This window comes from Dipodomys ordii, unplaced genomic scaffold (assembly GCF_000151885.1).
Source record: "Dipodomys ordii isolate 6190 unplaced genomic scaffold, Dord_2.0 Scaffold20, whole genome shotgun sequence".
In the NCBI taxonomy this organism is placed as follows: Eukaryota; Metazoa; Chordata; class Mammalia; order Rodentia; family Heteromyidae; genus Dipodomys; species Dipodomys ordii.
This window is the reverse complement of record NW_012267236.1, coordinates 4,813,611-4,831,466: the sequence shown is the minus strand read 5'-3', so window position 1 is coordinate 4,831,466 and position 17,856 is coordinate 4,813,611. Positions and strand designations below refer to the sequence as shown.

General features: G+C 44.3%; 1 protein-coding gene across 1 annotated transcript in view; it reads right to left on the bottom strand.

The window, feature by feature from the left end:
- The window catches only part of Galnt14 (polypeptide N-acetylgalactosaminyltransferase 14), a 210,270-nt gene that overhangs the window by 5,994 nt on the left and 186,420 nt on the right, over positions 1 to 17,856 (bottom strand). Inside the window, exons 10-13 of the mRNA XM_013013786.1 lie at positions 8,144 to 8,270; positions 7,070 to 7,162; positions 3,121 to 3,204; positions 2,533 to 2,671 (exon numbers count right to left, since the gene is read on the bottom strand). Of these exons, the coding sequence (XP_012869240.1) occupies positions 2,533 to 2,671; positions 3,121 to 3,204; positions 7,070 to 7,162; positions 8,144 to 8,270 (443 nt within the window). The remainder of the gene's footprint in view (positions 1 to 2,532; positions 2,672 to 3,120; positions 3,205 to 7,069; positions 7,163 to 8,143; positions 8,271 to 17,856) is intronic.

The following is a 17,856-nucleotide window of genomic DNA, read 5'->3' as shown; positions in this document are numbered from 1 at the left end:
CTGGTCTTGGAATGGTCTAAGGTTCTGTTCTCTAATTGGTAGGAAGCAATCTGTTTAGAGCAGTTGGGGGGATTTTACCAACCACCATACCCACCCAAAAAACACATGAAGTGTTTGAAGATGTTGTGTTGATTATTTTGACTGAGTACTCTGGGTATCTCCTAGGTGAAGCTTGAGATCTTGCTAAACATCCTGCAATGCTCAGGACAGTCCCCATAACAAAGTGTGATCCTCTGGTCCTAATATACCAAGAGTGTTGAGGCTGAGTAACTGACCCCACACCCCTAGTTTTCAGGCGTAGCCTATGCAGACAGTAGACCTGAGTCTGAGCCCTGCTCTGGTATCTTTAAAATGCCACCTGGGTAGACAGGCAAAGCCTAGATGGCTCCAGCTGTCACATGAGCAGAACAGTGACATACGTAGTCCGTGTTTGGAGTTGCGGTAAGGACTAAATGAGATGCTTGGTGAGTACTTGGCTCAGTTTGACCCTGGCTCAGAATACTTTTTACAAGGAGAATTTCTATGTTACTTGAGAAATGTCCATTTACCCATGCAGGGAAGTTAGGTAGTGGGTTTTCAGAAAGCAAGAGCTAATATCATTTACTAATAGTGAGTTCCATCTTTAAAAATTCAATATATATCCTACAAAATTAAGAAAAGTGAGGGAAGGGGTGGGGATAGATGAGAATGTGGAAATGAGTGACATTGATCAAGACACATTGTATTCATAAACTATTTTGTTAAATGGCAACTCCTTTGTACTACTCAAAAATAACAAAAATATTTTTTAATTATTCTGTACATCCAAGTACCTGTGGCCCATGCCTATGATCCTAGCTACTCTGGAGGCTGAGATCTGAGGATCATGGTTCAAAGTCATCCCAGATAGGAAAGTCCATAAGATTCTTCTGTCCAATTAACCCCCAAAAAGCTGGAAGTGGAGCTGGGGCTCAAGTGAGCAAAAATATTAGGCACAGTGCCCAGGCCCTGTATTCAAGCCCCAGGCCCACCACACTTCCCCCCTCTCTCCCTGCCCAATGTGGAGAACATGAACTAAACCCAAAAGCAAAAAGCAAACCAAAGCCAGCATTGCTGGGTTTGTTGTAGTCAACATAACCTCTGTCTGAAAATCTCTCTCAAGCTAGGCCAGATCCAGGTGTTCCATTTTCATAGTCGATTCAATCCTTGCAAGAGCCACAGTCAGAGGCGAAAAGGGAAAATAAACTGCGATGCTGATTTTGCAGTTCAAGGTCCAAAGTGACCTTTTAGAGGGGAATGACCAAGCTGAGATGTACAGGCTGGAGATTCACAGTAGGAAGCAGAGCTAACGGTGAGAAGAAAAGGGCAGCAGACAGAGTCTGGAAGTCAATGCTAAGACTGCACGTGGTCCTTGCCTGATGTGCAATCCACAATGCAAGGGTCTCCATTCACATTCTTGCCCAATTCCCAAAAACATTAGGGAGAGGAGAACTCTCTGGCCTGCCCACATCAGACCTTGATATGTAAATGCAAGCGTTGTCTCTTTACAGGGGTTATCATTGGAAATTAGCTGCATTATGACTCTCTTGGCAGTTCTTTCCTGTCAAGGTGGAACTCATCTATGGTTTTAACATTTACAACTTTGAAGTGGAACCTCTGGATCAAAAATCATCTCCCATGACTAAACTTACATGAAAAAAATCTGCCATAAAATGGCAGTGAGATTAATGGGACTAGGGTGTGACCTTCCTGATGTGGCCTCTCAGAGACTGAAGGGGTGGGTACAATGAGAGGAGGTTCAGGGCAGATGGCTCATGCCATGCTCTCTGGACAGGCCAAGAGGTAGGACAAATGGTGAAGATATAGAGAAGATATTGCAGAGTGGGTTCAGAAGATAAGACCCTATTAATATCCAATATTAGCAGAACAGGTTAGGGTGTAGAAAGACAGGATTACGGGGTTTGAAGAAAAGGAAGAGACAGAGGCTGGAAGCCAGTATGAGACTCATATGGCCCTTGCCTGGTGCAGAATCCATAAAGCAAAGGCTGCCATATAGTCTCATAAGAAGACTGTGTGATTCACACACTTACACATACAGATGATATATGGAAGAGATGAATAACACACACACATGTGACATGTGTGACAGTTATATGGATTTCTCTCTGTCTAAAGTAGGTTAAACACTTTCAAAGCACTAGGAAATGTAGCCCAATCCTGATGCTGAGCTTTGGGTCTCTGGCAACCAGAAGTGGTATCTAATTCTGCCCATCTGACCTTCCTCCCCAGTAGGCAGTATGGAGCTCAGGGCACCTTGGTCCTGTCTGTTGATGTGGACGGAAACTCTTCTCATATTCCAGTGATCTTCTAGCAACTTACAGTCACATGGTCGCTACACAAACCCAGCATTCTCCCAAAGCAGAGCGGAGGAGCAGCTCAGCCCAGAGAAGAGCTCTGCCTTCCTGCAGACCTTTCCATAATGGCCCTCAAGTGCTTGCAGTTGCCGCTCTCCTCTGTGGCATGTGGTGCTATGGCCCCAGATGAATACTTTACCTGGGACTTTGCTTCATTGCTTTTAATGCAGGGGCTCAGCCTTAGGCTTGGGAGCTCTTCATTGTTCTGCTTTTGAGACTCAAGACACTTCTGTCTCTGCCGGATGTTGCCCTTCTGAATGGAGGAATCTGAGGGGACCCTGAAGAAAGCCACAAGGAGAGATGCGATCTCACCAGCAGCTGGAGAGGTAAGGGGAGGTTACTCTGAAAATGGCAGGGCCACCTCCCACTGGGCTGTCACAAAGCTTAGCACTGTTCAGAAAAGGAAAGACGCTGTCAGAAGGAAGCAAGCCAGCACTCAGGGGCCACATGATGGACAGATGCCTGGAATGGAGCCATGCTCTCAGGACATAGCCTGGAGCACAAGCCTCCGTTATGGAGAGATACTGTAACTAGCTACTCACCATCCTTCATGCTGCTGAGTCAATGTAACTTCATTTCTGGTTTCATGGAAAAGGAGAGCCAACTAGTCTTCTTACTTCCCTAGACTTAAAAACTCTATCCAGTATGTGGCTCGCTATGTCTCCCCAGACCAAGCTAGCTGAGAGCCTTCCTTGTGGCTAGCCAAGGCTCCAATGGACAGGGATACCTGAGCTCTGGGTAGACATTCTCCAGATACCACTTGAAGGTCTGGCAGGGCAGGCTTCTTCTCAGGTCCTGTCTGTTCTTAATGCTGTAGGTAATGGGGCCAGGGGAGAAGGATGTGGGAAGGGAAACAAAGATAAAACATAGCCATCAGAAGCAGAACCAGTAACCATGGCTCAGGTGGGGAACACTAGGAGCAATGGGCAACCAAACATTTCATCCATGTGTCTCTGGACAGTTATGAGCAAACAAAGATTTCTCTGTCTCCGGACAGAGCTATGGAAACACCTTGCAATATCTCACAGTGGTGCAGTAATAACAACAGGACTAGTACTTTGACTTGAAAATGAAATTTAGGTGTATTTTTACTTTAGATTTAAAAGGCAAAGCTGCAAGAACATCCAGTGTGTTGTTCAGGATTCACTGCTTGGGATCTGAGTCTATGTACTCACGATCTCTCTTGGGATTTTGCATTTGATAGACTGCTTCCTAAGAGAGGTCTTAGGAATAGAACTGTGAAGTTGTAAGTGGTGGTATACACTAGTTCCCAGCTACTCAGAAGGTGGAGAAAGGAGGACAGGGACTTCAAGGCCAGCCTAGGAAGACATACCACTTCCCACTGTCCCCAGCCTCAGTGACTCCTCTTCCTTGGCTAGTACAGGGGTCTGGCCATGTATTTGTTCCTGGCATACTTCTGTGTGTGTCAGGCATTACACCCAGTATGAAATATGAGGGAAAGCTCTTGTGCAATTATACCAGACAGTAAAACAAATATCATAGCTCAAGTGGCACAGGGGGATCTGTGGAGGTCACAGGGATATCTCGGAGATGCACCCTTATGAAGTCTGTGGTGATCAAGGTGGTAATGGTGGCCAAGACTGGGATCTGAAAGGAAGAGTAGATATAGTCAGACCAGACAGTAGACGAGGCAAAGTCCTGCTAGGAAGTAGTATGGAGGAGAGAACAAAGACAACAGTGCACATTAAGAAGTGAAAGAAGTTCTGCCAGACCGCAGCACTGCGGGGTCTTAAAACAGATGCGCATGAGAATGGGAATGGGAAGCAAGGAAGACTGCTCATGGGGATGAGGAGCTGATGGTTTTAGGAGCAAACGTCATGAGTTCAGTCTAGGACTCGTTGAGTTTTAGGTGTGTGTGGGCACTCTGTTAGAGGTGTCCAGACAATACTTAAAGGTAAGTGATTGGAAGAGAGGTTTTAGGAATAGAGCTGTGAAGTTGTAAGTGGTGGTATACCGTAGTTCTAAGCTACTTAGAAGGTGGAGATAGGAGGATAGGGAATTCAAGGCCAGCAGCAAGACGCTGCTTCACAAAATACAAAATACAAACAAAATGGCTGAGACATGGCTTAAGTGGTAGAGTGCTTGCCCAGAATGCACAAGGCCCTAGATTCAAGCCATACTATTACAGAAAGGAGAAAGAGGAGGAAGAGAAGAAAATGAGACCGAGATATGTGAGAATATGAAAGAGAAGGAGAAGAGGAGGGAGATGTGAGGAGAAAGGTGTGTGTGTGTGTGTGTGTGTGTGTGTGTGTGTGTATACAGGCAGGAGAGATATAGTGATTTGTGCCAGGGAGAATGTGTACTAAGATGAGGGTTTATGACAGGCTCTAGGGGAACACCAGCATATAAGGAGTGTGAAGGAAAAAAAACAACTGAGCCTGCAAATGAGATGGAAAAGGCAGAGACTAGAAGCAGTACAAAAGCCAAGAGTGTCTGGACACTGTTGGCTCATGCCTGCAATCCTAAGTATTCAGGAGGATGAGATCTGGGGATCACAGTTTGAAGCTGGCCTAGGCAAAAAGGTTTGTATGGCTCTATCTTCAACATAACCATCAAAGAGCTGGCTGTAGGTGTGGTTCAAGTGGTAGAGTGCTAGCCTAGTAAGTATAAGTTCAAATACCAATATCGGCAAAAAAGAAAAAGAAACACTGCAGAGTTCTCGAGATCTAGAGGCTTCCAGGAGGGAGTCAGGAGCATCAGAGGAGAGTAAGGGATGAGGATCCAGGATGAGGCTGGTGGGAACAACCACGGAGAATGAGTGTGACAGAAGATGAGGGGTAACAGAGAAGGTAGATCCAGTGGTCTTCATGAAGCTGGGCTTGGAACAGTCAGACAAAGAGAGGCACATCAGATGAGCAATGCTGAGTTGAAGGACAATTTTGTAATTCAAGACAAGGAGTAGTGTTCATGTGTGTGGAAATTCAATTATGGAGAATGGGAGTAACCTCACAAGTCCTCATGTATACTAGAATTACCTTTTACCTATTCCCCAGTCCAGGCCACTACCCTGGGCAAAAGGGAGCCCAGGAAGAAGGGGCTTCCAAACTCTCTAGGTAATTCGACAGTATAGTTTGCTCTTCAAAGTGGGTCCTCAGACTGGTATCACAGCATTGCTTATCAGAAACTCAGATCACATCTTCACACCATCCCCTGGAGATCTGTGTCATATAAAACTTTGAGAGGCCCTGAAGCACCAGGAGGCAAGAGATGAATCTAGACAGCAGGAACTCGATCAAAGTTGATTTATGAATGAGCACAGGCATGAATGGTGCATCCAGCTTGCTGGTGGAGAGCTGGCCAACCACCACAGGAAGCACACCTGTCCTCTGAGACAAAAGAAACCGAGAAGATGCGGCCAAGCTAATGGGTTGGTTTGTCTTGGGAAATGGATGTTTTTCATCTAGAAAACAGTTGTCATTTGTACAAGAGAAAGGAAGGGATAGGCTTGGATTCAGGATCAGAGATGGGTGACTGAAGGTTTTCTGGAAGATGGAGGGGATGTGCTGCTATTAGGAAAGACAGCAGGGCAAAGAAGGCATACCACATCCTTACTAAGTACTGGATACTGAGTACTTTCAGGAGCACTAGGTTATCATTTCCTAGCACTGGTCAGCAGAAGTGAATAGTGAAGGAAAGCCCAAAGTCAGGTTCATCCAGGGATGAAAAAAAGCCTTGCAGATGGAGGAGGATATTAACAGGTATATAGGAAAAAAAGAAGATTGGAGTGTGAGACCTTTTGAAGTCTGTCTTTAAGCAAGGGTGGCATTCAAAGTGAAGAAGGATGTGGGTGAAGAAAGGAAGTTGGTTGGAGGAACACGGCCAGTGGACCAAAAGTTCTGATGAGGACAAGAACCGATGCATCAGGAAGGGTGGAGTGAGAGACTTGAAAGGCTACAGTGTATTGTGATGTCAGAGGTGCAAGTCATTTTGGTTGTTTCTGATTTAATCCTCTGTGTAAATATGTGCTCTTAGAATTTCAGGCTGTTAAACTCTCGCTCAACAGCCTACCTGTGACTAGCGAATGACATTAGCAAGACAAAAAACCATGGTTCCCCTGAAGAGGCACAAATTATAACACAAACTAAGTCACTATTTGTCACTACTCTAATCAGCTCTGGGCTGGGAAATGCAAGGTGTGTTCGAGTCTCCTTTTTCCTCTTATACTGGTCTATCAAAAGAGTTAACTAAAACCCCCATTAGAGTTTGGGAGAGGTAACGAGATAGCTCATGTAATGGTATCCAGCTCTTAATAAATACTTCTTTCCTTGTCCTCTTTGCCCATAAAGCTTGAGTATTCCTGGAGGATCCATCTGAATATACCACATTCCTCCAAGGATAGGGGGAAGTTGGGCTTGAGTGGCTGAGAAGTACAGGAAGGACCTCTGGCTTAGGGAACAACCCCATAACCCATCATTTTACAAAACAAGTGAGAATATGCAAGGGTCAGCTAAAAACTTCCTCTATCGAGTTGGTGGTCTGTAGACAGAAGAAACCTGTACACCCAGAATGGGGCTGGAATTCTAAGGGATATGAAGAAGCATAACTATTGCTCCAGCCTGAAGATTTAGTGGCTCCAGAGACAAGCAAGGCTGATGGGCCTTTGTGCACAGGACCTTGTTGCCTCTCTGCTTTTCTCAACCAATAGGCACACTTACTTCCCAAAGGGCCTCTCCAGGGCAAAAGGCCGGGCAGCGTAGTAATATTGTTTGTATTCATCCATCCATACTTCAGCTGTCCGCTTCGTGTTCCTGGGGAGACAAGAAATGTCAGGAGTAGACTGTCCAGCAGGGCTTGTGTTGCGTCACATTGATATATACTATGTACATGTTCCAAGACAGCAGCATTACCAGGTAGATCCACCATAATAAAACACAGATAGAAAGTCCTACTTAATCTCCAAAGGCAAATTTGTCTCTAAGACAGTGTTATAGTAATAACAACAAAACTCTCCCCAAAGATTCAGATTAGAAAGATCAGAAGTATCACATCAGAAACTTAACTTTGTGGTTCTTAAAGAAATAGAGAGAAAAGAGCTGGGCACTGATGGTTCACACCTACAATCATAGCTACTCAGGAGGCTGAGGTCTAAGGATCATGGTTCAAAGCCAGCCCAGGCAGGAAGATCCATGAGACTCTTATCCCCAAAGAACCACCATAAAACTGTGATGGTATGGCTCAGTGATAGAGCACTTGCCTTGAGAGCTAAGGGACAGTTCAAGCCCCATTACTGACAAAAAGAAAAGAAAAAAAAAGAAAAGAAGAGAAAAGAAAAGAAATAGAGATAGAGATAAAAGAACCAGGTACACCCATTTGCTGCTAGTCACTTGAAGCAAAAAAGCAGAGACTATGGTGACTACCTTTCCTCTGGCCAACCTGATTCTTGGAATCTTCCTCTGGGTCCCCCTTTACTACAGGGGCATGTTGGAGTTCTAGGTTTCCAAGAGGAAAGTCAGCATTTACACAGGCCATTCATTAAATGTGGTGTATATTGTAAGTATTCAAGCCATGTCTTTAAATCTTTTCTTTTGCCAGCATTCTGTTTTTTATCAGATATTTGCTCTAAAGCACTAGGGAAGCCCCATCTCTAATGCTGAATGCCCAGGCAGAGTTCAGGAGGTAGATGTGTAGCTCACATCCATCCAGCGCATTCAAGTGCCTAACAGGACACAACCCCCCAGCCATGGCATCCATGACATTTGTCCACAAGCACAGAACCCACACACACTCACTTTATGTATGTGTTGGCATTTCCATCCGGGAAAACGTAGGGATGCTTCTTCCGGAAGACATGGCCTACTCGGCTACAAGGAATAATCTCCAGGCTGCCCCCACACATCCACACACGGAAGGAGATTTCTGCAAGACAATCGCCCCTCCCATTACTGCTTAATGCCACTATGCTGGTTTTGAGGAACCAGTCCTAGGCCTCTGTGTTAGCCCACACCCCTTGGGAAGTGTTAGAACTGCCATGTCAGGTCAGTAGAGTCTGTTCTTAGCCAGCCACAGTAGCCTAGGGAAGCACAGTGGCTTCTGGAATACATGGGGCAGCCAGAACAATGGTGTTCTGCCTGGATGATTAGCTTGATAAAAGGGCAGCAATGGAGTTGCTTTGGGAGTTGTAAAAGGATTCTGTGGTGGATTAAACTCACTTCTTGTGATTCCAAACAATTAGAAAGAGGATGGAAAAAAAAGGAATTCCATTTGAGAATAAAGGAGGACTAAGTAAGTCAGGGACCAGAAATCTATCATGAGAAGAATCAACACAAGCTAAATTACATGGTAAAAGGCAACAGAAGGGATTAGACCTCCAGAAGGCACTTAGACAAGGTATGGAAAATACCTTCCACACCTAGCCACCAGTTCTGGATAAGAGCCTACCACTGAAACATGGGCCAAGAAGGTCAGGGGAGGGGGCTGTGAACAGAAACTAGAGCTGAAGAAGGCGAAAAGCTGCAATGCTGTGGTTGGGGATGCTCTCCAGGGTGGGCATTTCATCCTCCCTCACTTCCATTTCTTTCTGCTGATGTGGGGACCTGAGTGGTGGGTAGGGTAGAGTTAGAGATGGCAATATCTCCTGGGACTGCTGCTCAGGGAAGGCTCTAGGCAGGGCTTTTACCCCAGCTTCATCCCCAAAGAGGCTGTAGCATATCAGGACAGGTTGGAGGGTAGGGAGGATCGATAAGAGGGAAACACTTTATCATTGCCATTGTTCAGAACTGCCACACATAATGGTGTTTTTAAGAAAGCAGAATGATTTTAGATAGGCATTTTATTGCTTCTAAATTCTCTATCAATAAATCCCTTTGCTGACTGCACTCAGAGCTAGACACCCCCCTGCACCTTATATCACTCTAGAAAAGGCAGCTTCCAATCTGTGGGAATTCCTCCACCACGGTCCAGGCTTCTTCAATGAAGCTCAAATGTAAAGGACACAGGCTAGATGGGAAAAGTATGTATGCCTATGGGTGACTGCCCACGAGGGATATGGGGAAGAAGGCCAGGTGTCTTGGGACAAGAAACAAAGATTCCAGGGTCTTCACCTCAGGACATCTCTCGTCTGCTTCCCTTCCATATCCCGATCTTTCCAGCTCTCCAAGCAGGTAGCTAAGCTTGAATTCTTCCTTCTGATCCATTCCCACTTGCTCTCACTATTCCCTTTCTGCTTCCTCCATGTCTCCCTGGTGAGGTCACTGAGCTACAGTCAAGGAAGCACCTACTACTTCACCTTCTCTGCACCTCACCTCTTCCTGTGGCCCAGGTGTTTTCCTACACAGAGTGCAGCTCACCTCCAGAAGGAGAAGATTCAGGGAGAACTTGGCTCTGCATACCTGAATCTACAATAACCTACTAGCTGCATCCCTGGGCAACCTGCTTTAGATTGCTGAGGCTCAATTTCCCTGTATGTCAAACAAAGATCATAAAAACACTCTGCAGGACTGCCGTTCACATCAAATGAAATACAATTCTGAGAATGACTGTGTACACTCTAAGTGCAATCAGAAGCGCAGCAGCACATCTGAGATCCCCTTCTGAATCCAGTCTCTTGAAAATTCAGATACTGATGTGCATTGTCCAGTGGTGTGCACGTCTAACTTCTTAGACCATTTACAGCCAGCTTCCTTCACCTTTCTATCTTCCACAGCATGAAGGACACACCTGAACTTGGGGACTTATCTGTAATTTTGACTTTCCCCAGCAAAGGTCCCCAATATACAGCAGTTGGTATTTGGCTATTGGCACTATCTGTGTTGTAGGCTCTGAGCCATTGCTGGACTCCACATCACAATCCAGGACACGCGGTGAGGGCGTGGAATCCTGTCAGGTCATGTGTGACTCTGGTCGCAGGAAGTCCTCTCCACTCCTGTGAGTGGCCACCAGTTCCTCTGCAGAGACTCCAAGTAGGGTCTTCTTCACTTCCTCCAAATGAAGCCCTTCTTAATCCTCCAACATGAGAGATGATGGCCTTGCTTACTAGATATAACCTACATGCTGTGTGACAGCTTTTCTCTAAAGATATGCATGTGTTTCTGCTACCCTAAAGTCTCTTCCTCTTCATGTATTCAAATGAGACATATGGCCCCCCTTATTTGCAAAGCAAATCCATCCAACCCCACCTCTATTGTCCCGGACTCACAAACTATTTCTCTTGCTGTGTTCCCTCTGACCAGTCTTTTGTTTCCTTCCGAGTCCACTAGCCTATCTTCTAGACCACAGTAATTCAACTTTTCCCACCTTGGACAGCACCATCACCTGGCCCTGGTCCTTCTCCACCTTCTCTTCTTCATCCCAAACTCTATCTCTGAGTGACTTCCTGACACAACTTCCCAGTGTAACCTAGTGTTCATGGAATGATGCTGAGAACTCACCTCCATCCCACCAGCCTCCGCTCTACTCCAGGCCACAATGCCCCTTCTAGGGCTGGCTGATGCTTCATGGCCCAGCTACTGACCAACCCCATACCTCTTCAACTCTTGGTGTCCTCCTGCGGCCCTGCCTCATCTCATTGAAACCCATTCTTCTTCCTTATTTTCCTGTGTCTGCTGTGTTAATGTAAAAATGTAGGTTATCACAATTCCTCAAACATTAGCCATTGGGGAAAACAGCCCCTTCCTGTACTTCTAGGCCAGGCTTTTCTAGGTTCTTTCTCAAACAGATGCTTATTTATCCTCGAACAATCCTACTTAGTGGTTCTTGATGCTTTTATTTATTTTTTCCTAATGCAGAAGCAAGCATCTCTTTCAGAGCAACTGACAGCAAGTAGCTGGGAATGGACACAACTCTAAAACCCAACGCTTTGCCATCATCCTGTCTCAATAATAAATACTTCCACTGACCAATGCGGCTATGGATACAAACTGACTTCAAGGCACTTAAAAAACTAACCCAAGTAACAAGCTGCCACATTTCTATCTACCTTATCAACTCACTCATTCAGTCTTACAAAATGCCCATCTTAGTTCTCTTCTCCTTTCCTCTCCACCCAGAGGCATCCACACCTTGGGATGCATTAAGTTGCTCTACTCTGGAGTGCAAGTTGTTATAACTGAGGTTTTGGGGAAACACATGGGCTGTTCTGGGTCCCTGTGCTCCCTCCAGTCCAAACACCTCCAGTCTAAGCTTGGAGTTTTCAAGTTAGTGAAATGATTTGTAGGAATGGCACAGCAGAATACTTAAGACCTTGGATGTATGGTAATCCTGCTATGTTCTACACTATGGACTTCAGGATAAGGATGTGTGTTGGCTCAGGTTAGGGAGCTTGGCCTTCTGGTTAGCTGTTCTGCTGAAGCTTTCTACAAAAGTCTTTTGATCCTAAAGCCACAACAGGCTGCTTAGCCAAAACTGCAAGGACTGGAAGTAAAGGTACATATAAGAGCCTTGTTCTCCAGAGTTGAGGTCACACAGCACCCTCAGTGAAGAGTCCTCACTGGCTCAGGACCCACATCATCTTCCCCTGGTGATGAACAAATGCCATGTAGGCCCAGATCCACTCTGCATTCCAGGCAGGGAGATGTGTAATTCTCCATCTTCACTAGGGCACTGTTATGGTCTCGCTATCTTTGAACTTCAGATTAATATTTGAGAGCAAATTGCCCTTCTGCCCTCTATTCCAGTCTTTTTCCTTCCATCTCATCAAGCCATCCACTATTTTCTCCAGCCTTCCCAGGCCCTTAACCCTTTATCAGAACCAATACCCACCTGACAGGCCCATGAGCAGAGGGCAGGAGAGAAGGGAATTTGCTTTCCCCAGGAAGCACATTATACCTGTACATGGGTATTCGCACCCCTACTGCTGTCAGTGATACTCACAGATCTAACTTCATATTGTAACTTGGTTTTTAACAAAGGCACATGGGAAGCACTTCATGAAATGGCACCTGCTTTACATCAAGCTTTATATTATCTACACATATGTATATGTATAGTCAATGTAGCATTACCCATTCTGCCTCTGTCCAAGTTTATACCTATTGGGAATCAAGAGAATAGAGGGAACAGTGGCAAGCAAGAAGGCACATGCTAATTTGGTCACTGTCATTCATAAGCCCACAGATATATTTGTGTGATAAAGATTTTACCTTCCAGTAATTTTTAAGTCCTCAGGGCTTACTGGGACAGGAAGCAAACTCTGATATAGCTGGAATGTCTTCCAAAGTTTGTTAGAATCTTAATCCTCAAGGCAGAAGTGCTGAGATGTGGGGCTTTGTGGGTGGGATTTTTTGGTAGTAGTAGGGCTTGAACTCAGGGCTTTGTGCTTGCTAGGCAAGTGCTCTACCACTTGAATTACCTCTAGTTCTATTTGTCTTATTATTTATGCCAGGGGCTGGTCATGAGCCTTGATTCTCCTACCCATGCTTCCAGAATAGCTGGGGAAGTAGGCATATGCCATCATCTATACCCAGATAATTTGTTAAGATGAGATCTCATTAACATTTGCCCAGTTTGTCTTGAACTATAATCGTTGTGATCTCTACCACAGGTACCTGGCTGAGAAAAGTGGGATCTTCCAAGAAACTGTGAAGGCTCTGTTCTCATGAATGGACTAAATCCTGTTATCTCAGGAGGAGGTTAGTTATGACATGAGTGGATTACTAACAGAAGAACAAGTTTTCACCACTTCCCATGATCCCACCCTACAACATACTTTCTTGCCCTACCTCCTTTTGCCATGGGATAATTGCAACAAGATGACCATCACCAACGGTGGTCCTCTCGACTTGAAAATAATAGATGGTTCTTCTTATGAAGAAATGTCTCCATTCTTTGTAAACCATCCAGTCCATGCCATTCTGTCATAGCAGCACAAAACAGGCTAGGATTCTGTTTTTATTCTTTAATGAATGCATGAGCTTGATTAGATATAATCTTATATTGCTGACCTGCAAAAGACTGGTCTTGAATTTTTGAAAACTGCAGTTTCCTTATATCTGAGACAGTCAAGGCCCACCCAGGTCCTAGCTTCTGGACAAGTATTAACCACAGACACACCATAATCACCAGTGAACATACAACTACAAACACCAAGATGGAACCCTTTATCTTTCCATACACCTGATGAAAAATGAACAGCTAGTGTCCTCTCTGAAGGCACTCCATTAGACCTGGGAAAATACAGGAGCAGCCATGAAATGAGGCCTCATGCAATCACACCTGGGCACTAGGTTTTAGCAGAATAGCTCAGGCAATGGACGGAGCAGTGAGCTGCTTTAGCGTACTCTGCACCTAAAGACATGTCATTGGACATGGGTGTTCTTCTCAGAGTAAGCCATTTCCCTAATTGAGGAATGAACTACCTCAACAAGTCGGATGCAATCCTTCCTTAACTAACATTGCTGGCATGTGGCTATGGCTTGAACAGAGGCACTTCATGGGCTAACTAATTCACTGTGATACAGAGATGCAATTGCTTTCCTGTGCTACTATAATGATTCTTCACAAACTTGGCAGGTTTAGTTGGCTTCTCTGCTCAGGGTCTCAAAAAGGCCAAAATCAAGGTATCAGCAGCAGGATTTTCCTCCTATCTGGGAGCTCTAAAGAAGACTCAGCTTCAAGCTCTTCAGGTTATTTGTAATGCTCTGCTCCTTAAGGTTACAGGACTAACAATCCTTTTTTTTTTTGCTGGTCATTGGCCTGGGACCCTTCTCAGTTACTTCTTGTTGTTTCTCTATCTTCAAACTAGCAATGGCTGCTCAAGTCACTCTGGAGCTTCAAATCGCTCTGACTGTGACACTTCTCTGTTGCTTCTAGCATGAACTGTTCCCTACTTCTTTTTTCTTAATTTGTATTTTTATTTTTATTATAAAGGTGATATATATAGAGAGAAGGGTTATAGTTACATAAGTCAGGTAAAGAGTACAATAACTTTGGGACAATATCACCCCTTCCCTTACTCTCTCCCAGTTTTCCCCTCAAGTCCCCACCCACTAGTTGTATAGTTATTTTCCATGTAGTGTCTAGTGAGTACCACTGCTGTATTTGTCCTTCCATTTCTGTGCCCCTCCCCCTATAATTCCAAACACAGATAAGCAAACAAACAAAAGAAAATAAAAACCACAACAAAGATAAAAATCCTTTGTTTCCATTCTGTTCTCCACTTCTAAGGGTTCCTGTGCCCAGACAGAACCCACCTGCATCTTCTTCTACTTTCAAGTCATTGCTTAGTGATTGAATCACTTCATAGTCATTTCTGCCTTATAAAGGATCATCTGCACAGGTTGCAGGTATTAGGATGCACATGTCTTTGTGGGGTTGCTTTCTCTACCACAGGGATTATTATCTCTGCTTTAAAGAGTTGGAAAGTTTTGAGAGTGTTAAGAGTGAGGTGAAGTAACTTTCCCAAGGGTACTTGTGATGACTATGGGATTCAAAGTTACTCCTGTATGAGTGCACAGTCTGTGCTCTTCCTATAATACACACATCCCTAAGTCTGGAATAGCCTGGCATCCCAGCCTACATTCTGGGGATGGTGGGTGGTGAAGAATCCTTTTTGGGCTATACCTCGTCTCTCTTTACAGCCTTGTCTTTTGTGCCTGCTGTGCTTTGGAAATCCTCATTCTAAATTTAGAAATCCCATATTTTCCCTTGTATGTGTGCCAAGCATTCCTTCGTTGGAAATGCAGACCCATCTATCTCCACCACACACACACACACACACACACAGACACACACACACACACACACACACACACATATGCACACACATGCACACACACTTCTTATTGGGCAATGGAGTCTTTTATCTCTGAAGACCAAAAGCTAAAAGTAAGGCTTAGCTTGAGAGTAAGGAGATATATTATATATATCTCATGGTATGTAAATTGGAATGTAAGCATCCAATTTTAATGCAAATTAACTCTGAAAAAAAGTCGAAAAGTCACATTTCCCTAAAGCCTGATCATATCCCAAACTGTGGATATAATTATCAAAACTATGCAGCTCATCTTAGAAACACCTGGTGGAGCTGGCCTTCAGTTGCTCATGCCTATAATCCCAGCAACTCAGGAGGCTGCAATCTGATAATCATGGTTTGAAGCCAGCCTGGGCAGGAAGAGCTGTGAGACTCTTGTCTCCAATAAACTCCTAATTAAACAAAAAGCTCAAGTGGAACTGTTGCTTAAGTGATAGAGTGCTAGCCTTGAACAAAAGAAGCTCAGAGACAGCACCAAGGACCTGAGTTCAAGCCCCAGGATGGAATGATGGGTCAGGGGCTTGAGTGGGTATAGGTACAGGTACAGTGTTGGCCACCTTCAGTGTTTATAAGCAACAAATGAAAAATGAGATGGTGAAGGGTAAGTGTGTCTTGTGACTGAACACCATTGTGGTTACCTTGGCTAATACTTTCATGTACTTCTGTGCTGTGAAATAAAATCAACTTACATATGTAAATGCATCCAGAGCACAAAGAAATTCCAGAAAGGAAAGATGCTCTGGCCTGCTGTTGTTATTGCTTTTTATGATCAAACAGAACTCTTAAGTATGATTTTAAGCATGACTCCTATAACGCAGTAAGACATTTTTAAATGTTGTCTCCATTGTCCATATCCATGAGTTCCTCATCCATGAACTCAACCAACCATGGTTTATGTTTTATAGAAAAATACTGGAGAAAATGTCCATCTTGAACAGATATATATGTATTTTGAGGCTTTGAATACACATTTCCTTGTCATTTCACCTACCTAGTATAGCAACTACTTATGTAACATGTACAGTATATTAATTATAATTAATTACATATAATTAAGAGATTACTTAAGCATACAAGAGAGTGTGCATAGGTTATCTATAAATATTATGCCATTTTATACAAGGCACTGTCCTGGAACCAATACTCCAAGAAATGGAGGGACAACTCTCTTGCTTTTTCACATGTTGAATTCCCTCTCCATTCAATGTCTTGCTTTTTAAATACATTTTAGTGAGAAGCTTCTGAACTGTCCAATTGTTCTTGGCTGCATGGATGAGAAGTTGGGTGAATGTTCTTGCTTTAAGTTCCAGGTCAAGCAGGAAACAGGGGAGGGTATTAGGAAAAGATAACTAAATATAAGTACATAAGAGGGCACACAGTACAATGACAGGCAAAGAGAATCTGCTGCTGAAGACACAGAAGGAAGAAAGAATAAGATGAGAGAAAGGGCAGGGAAGGTGATGCAGTTCCAGAGGAAGCCACCCAGAGCCTCCCTCTTCAGGAGAACCAGTCTGGTGGAGAAGGAAGGCTGGGTCATTGTGAATCCTGCAAGGTGCTGGTGGTCCTGCCAGCTGGAGGCCTGAAAGCTAGAGGGTGGAATGGGTTGAAGATGAAGTCAAAGAGGAGTGTGGGCCTCTTCCTTAGGACAAATGGGAGCCACTGTGGAGCTAGCTTGAAAGGTTTGCATTGTAAAAAGAATATTGGCAAAAATGGGAGGACAGACATGACAGGAATAGAAAGGGGGAGGATACTTAGGGGACTGAGGAAGACAGAGAGAAGAGGATGGCTGTGAAGGCTACCAAGGGAAGTGGACCTTTAAGACTTGTTGATTGGGAAGACAGGGAAGCATCTCCTGCAACAAAGCTGAGCCAGGATTCCTTTGCTCTAACGGACAGCTCCCTTCACCCCCGGCACCAGCTGAAGCATTGCACCCAGATCCCATTAACTCTCAATCATCACACAGATCCACTTGTAAATTCCCACCTTCATTAGTCAGAGGCTTCTGCAGACGTTACCCTATCCACATGATGCATCCACCCTTGGAAAAGCACTGCATTTTGCTGAAAATTCTGCTAAAAAGAAAAAATAAATCTAGAAATCCATTCTGACTTTCAAAGTACTGCTACCTAGCCATCACATAATGGAATATTGGAGTACAAGAAAACAAAGTGTTTCCTATGATAGTTGTCTGCAGTGTGATTTTTTTGTGGTTCAAAATTTTTTTTGGTGGATTATAAAATGTCTTTCCTATACCTCCTGGGGACCCTTTCTCAACTTTTCTATTCAAATCAGCCCTTGCTAATGCCAAGCGACTCAGAAACCAGCTAGATGAGATTGCTTCTTGATTTGAGCAGATGTGTGTTAACATTGCTATAAAGGAAAGGTGCTGGGAAGTTGGAGCAAAATGTGCCATCGTTGAAAATGACATGCTGCCTGCATGCAAATGTGACTGGAAAAAGGACTATCCTCACCTTGTGTAGTTCAAGAGGGCAGAACAATCCCCAGCAGGCAAGCTGGAGAGAACAGGGCTGCAACTTAGAAGAATGTTCTAACAATTCCACAAAAAAACTCTCTCAACTCAGAGCATGGTGAACTGTGAGAGAGGGATTGCATCATTATGAGGAGCATTGGGACAGAGATTGGATGACTGTTGTCTATCAGAATGACTACAGGGAACATTCATTTGCTGGTGAGGGGAAAAGCCAGAACTCATCATTAAGTAAAGAGGACTCTAGTGTCTCATGCTTGTAAACCTAG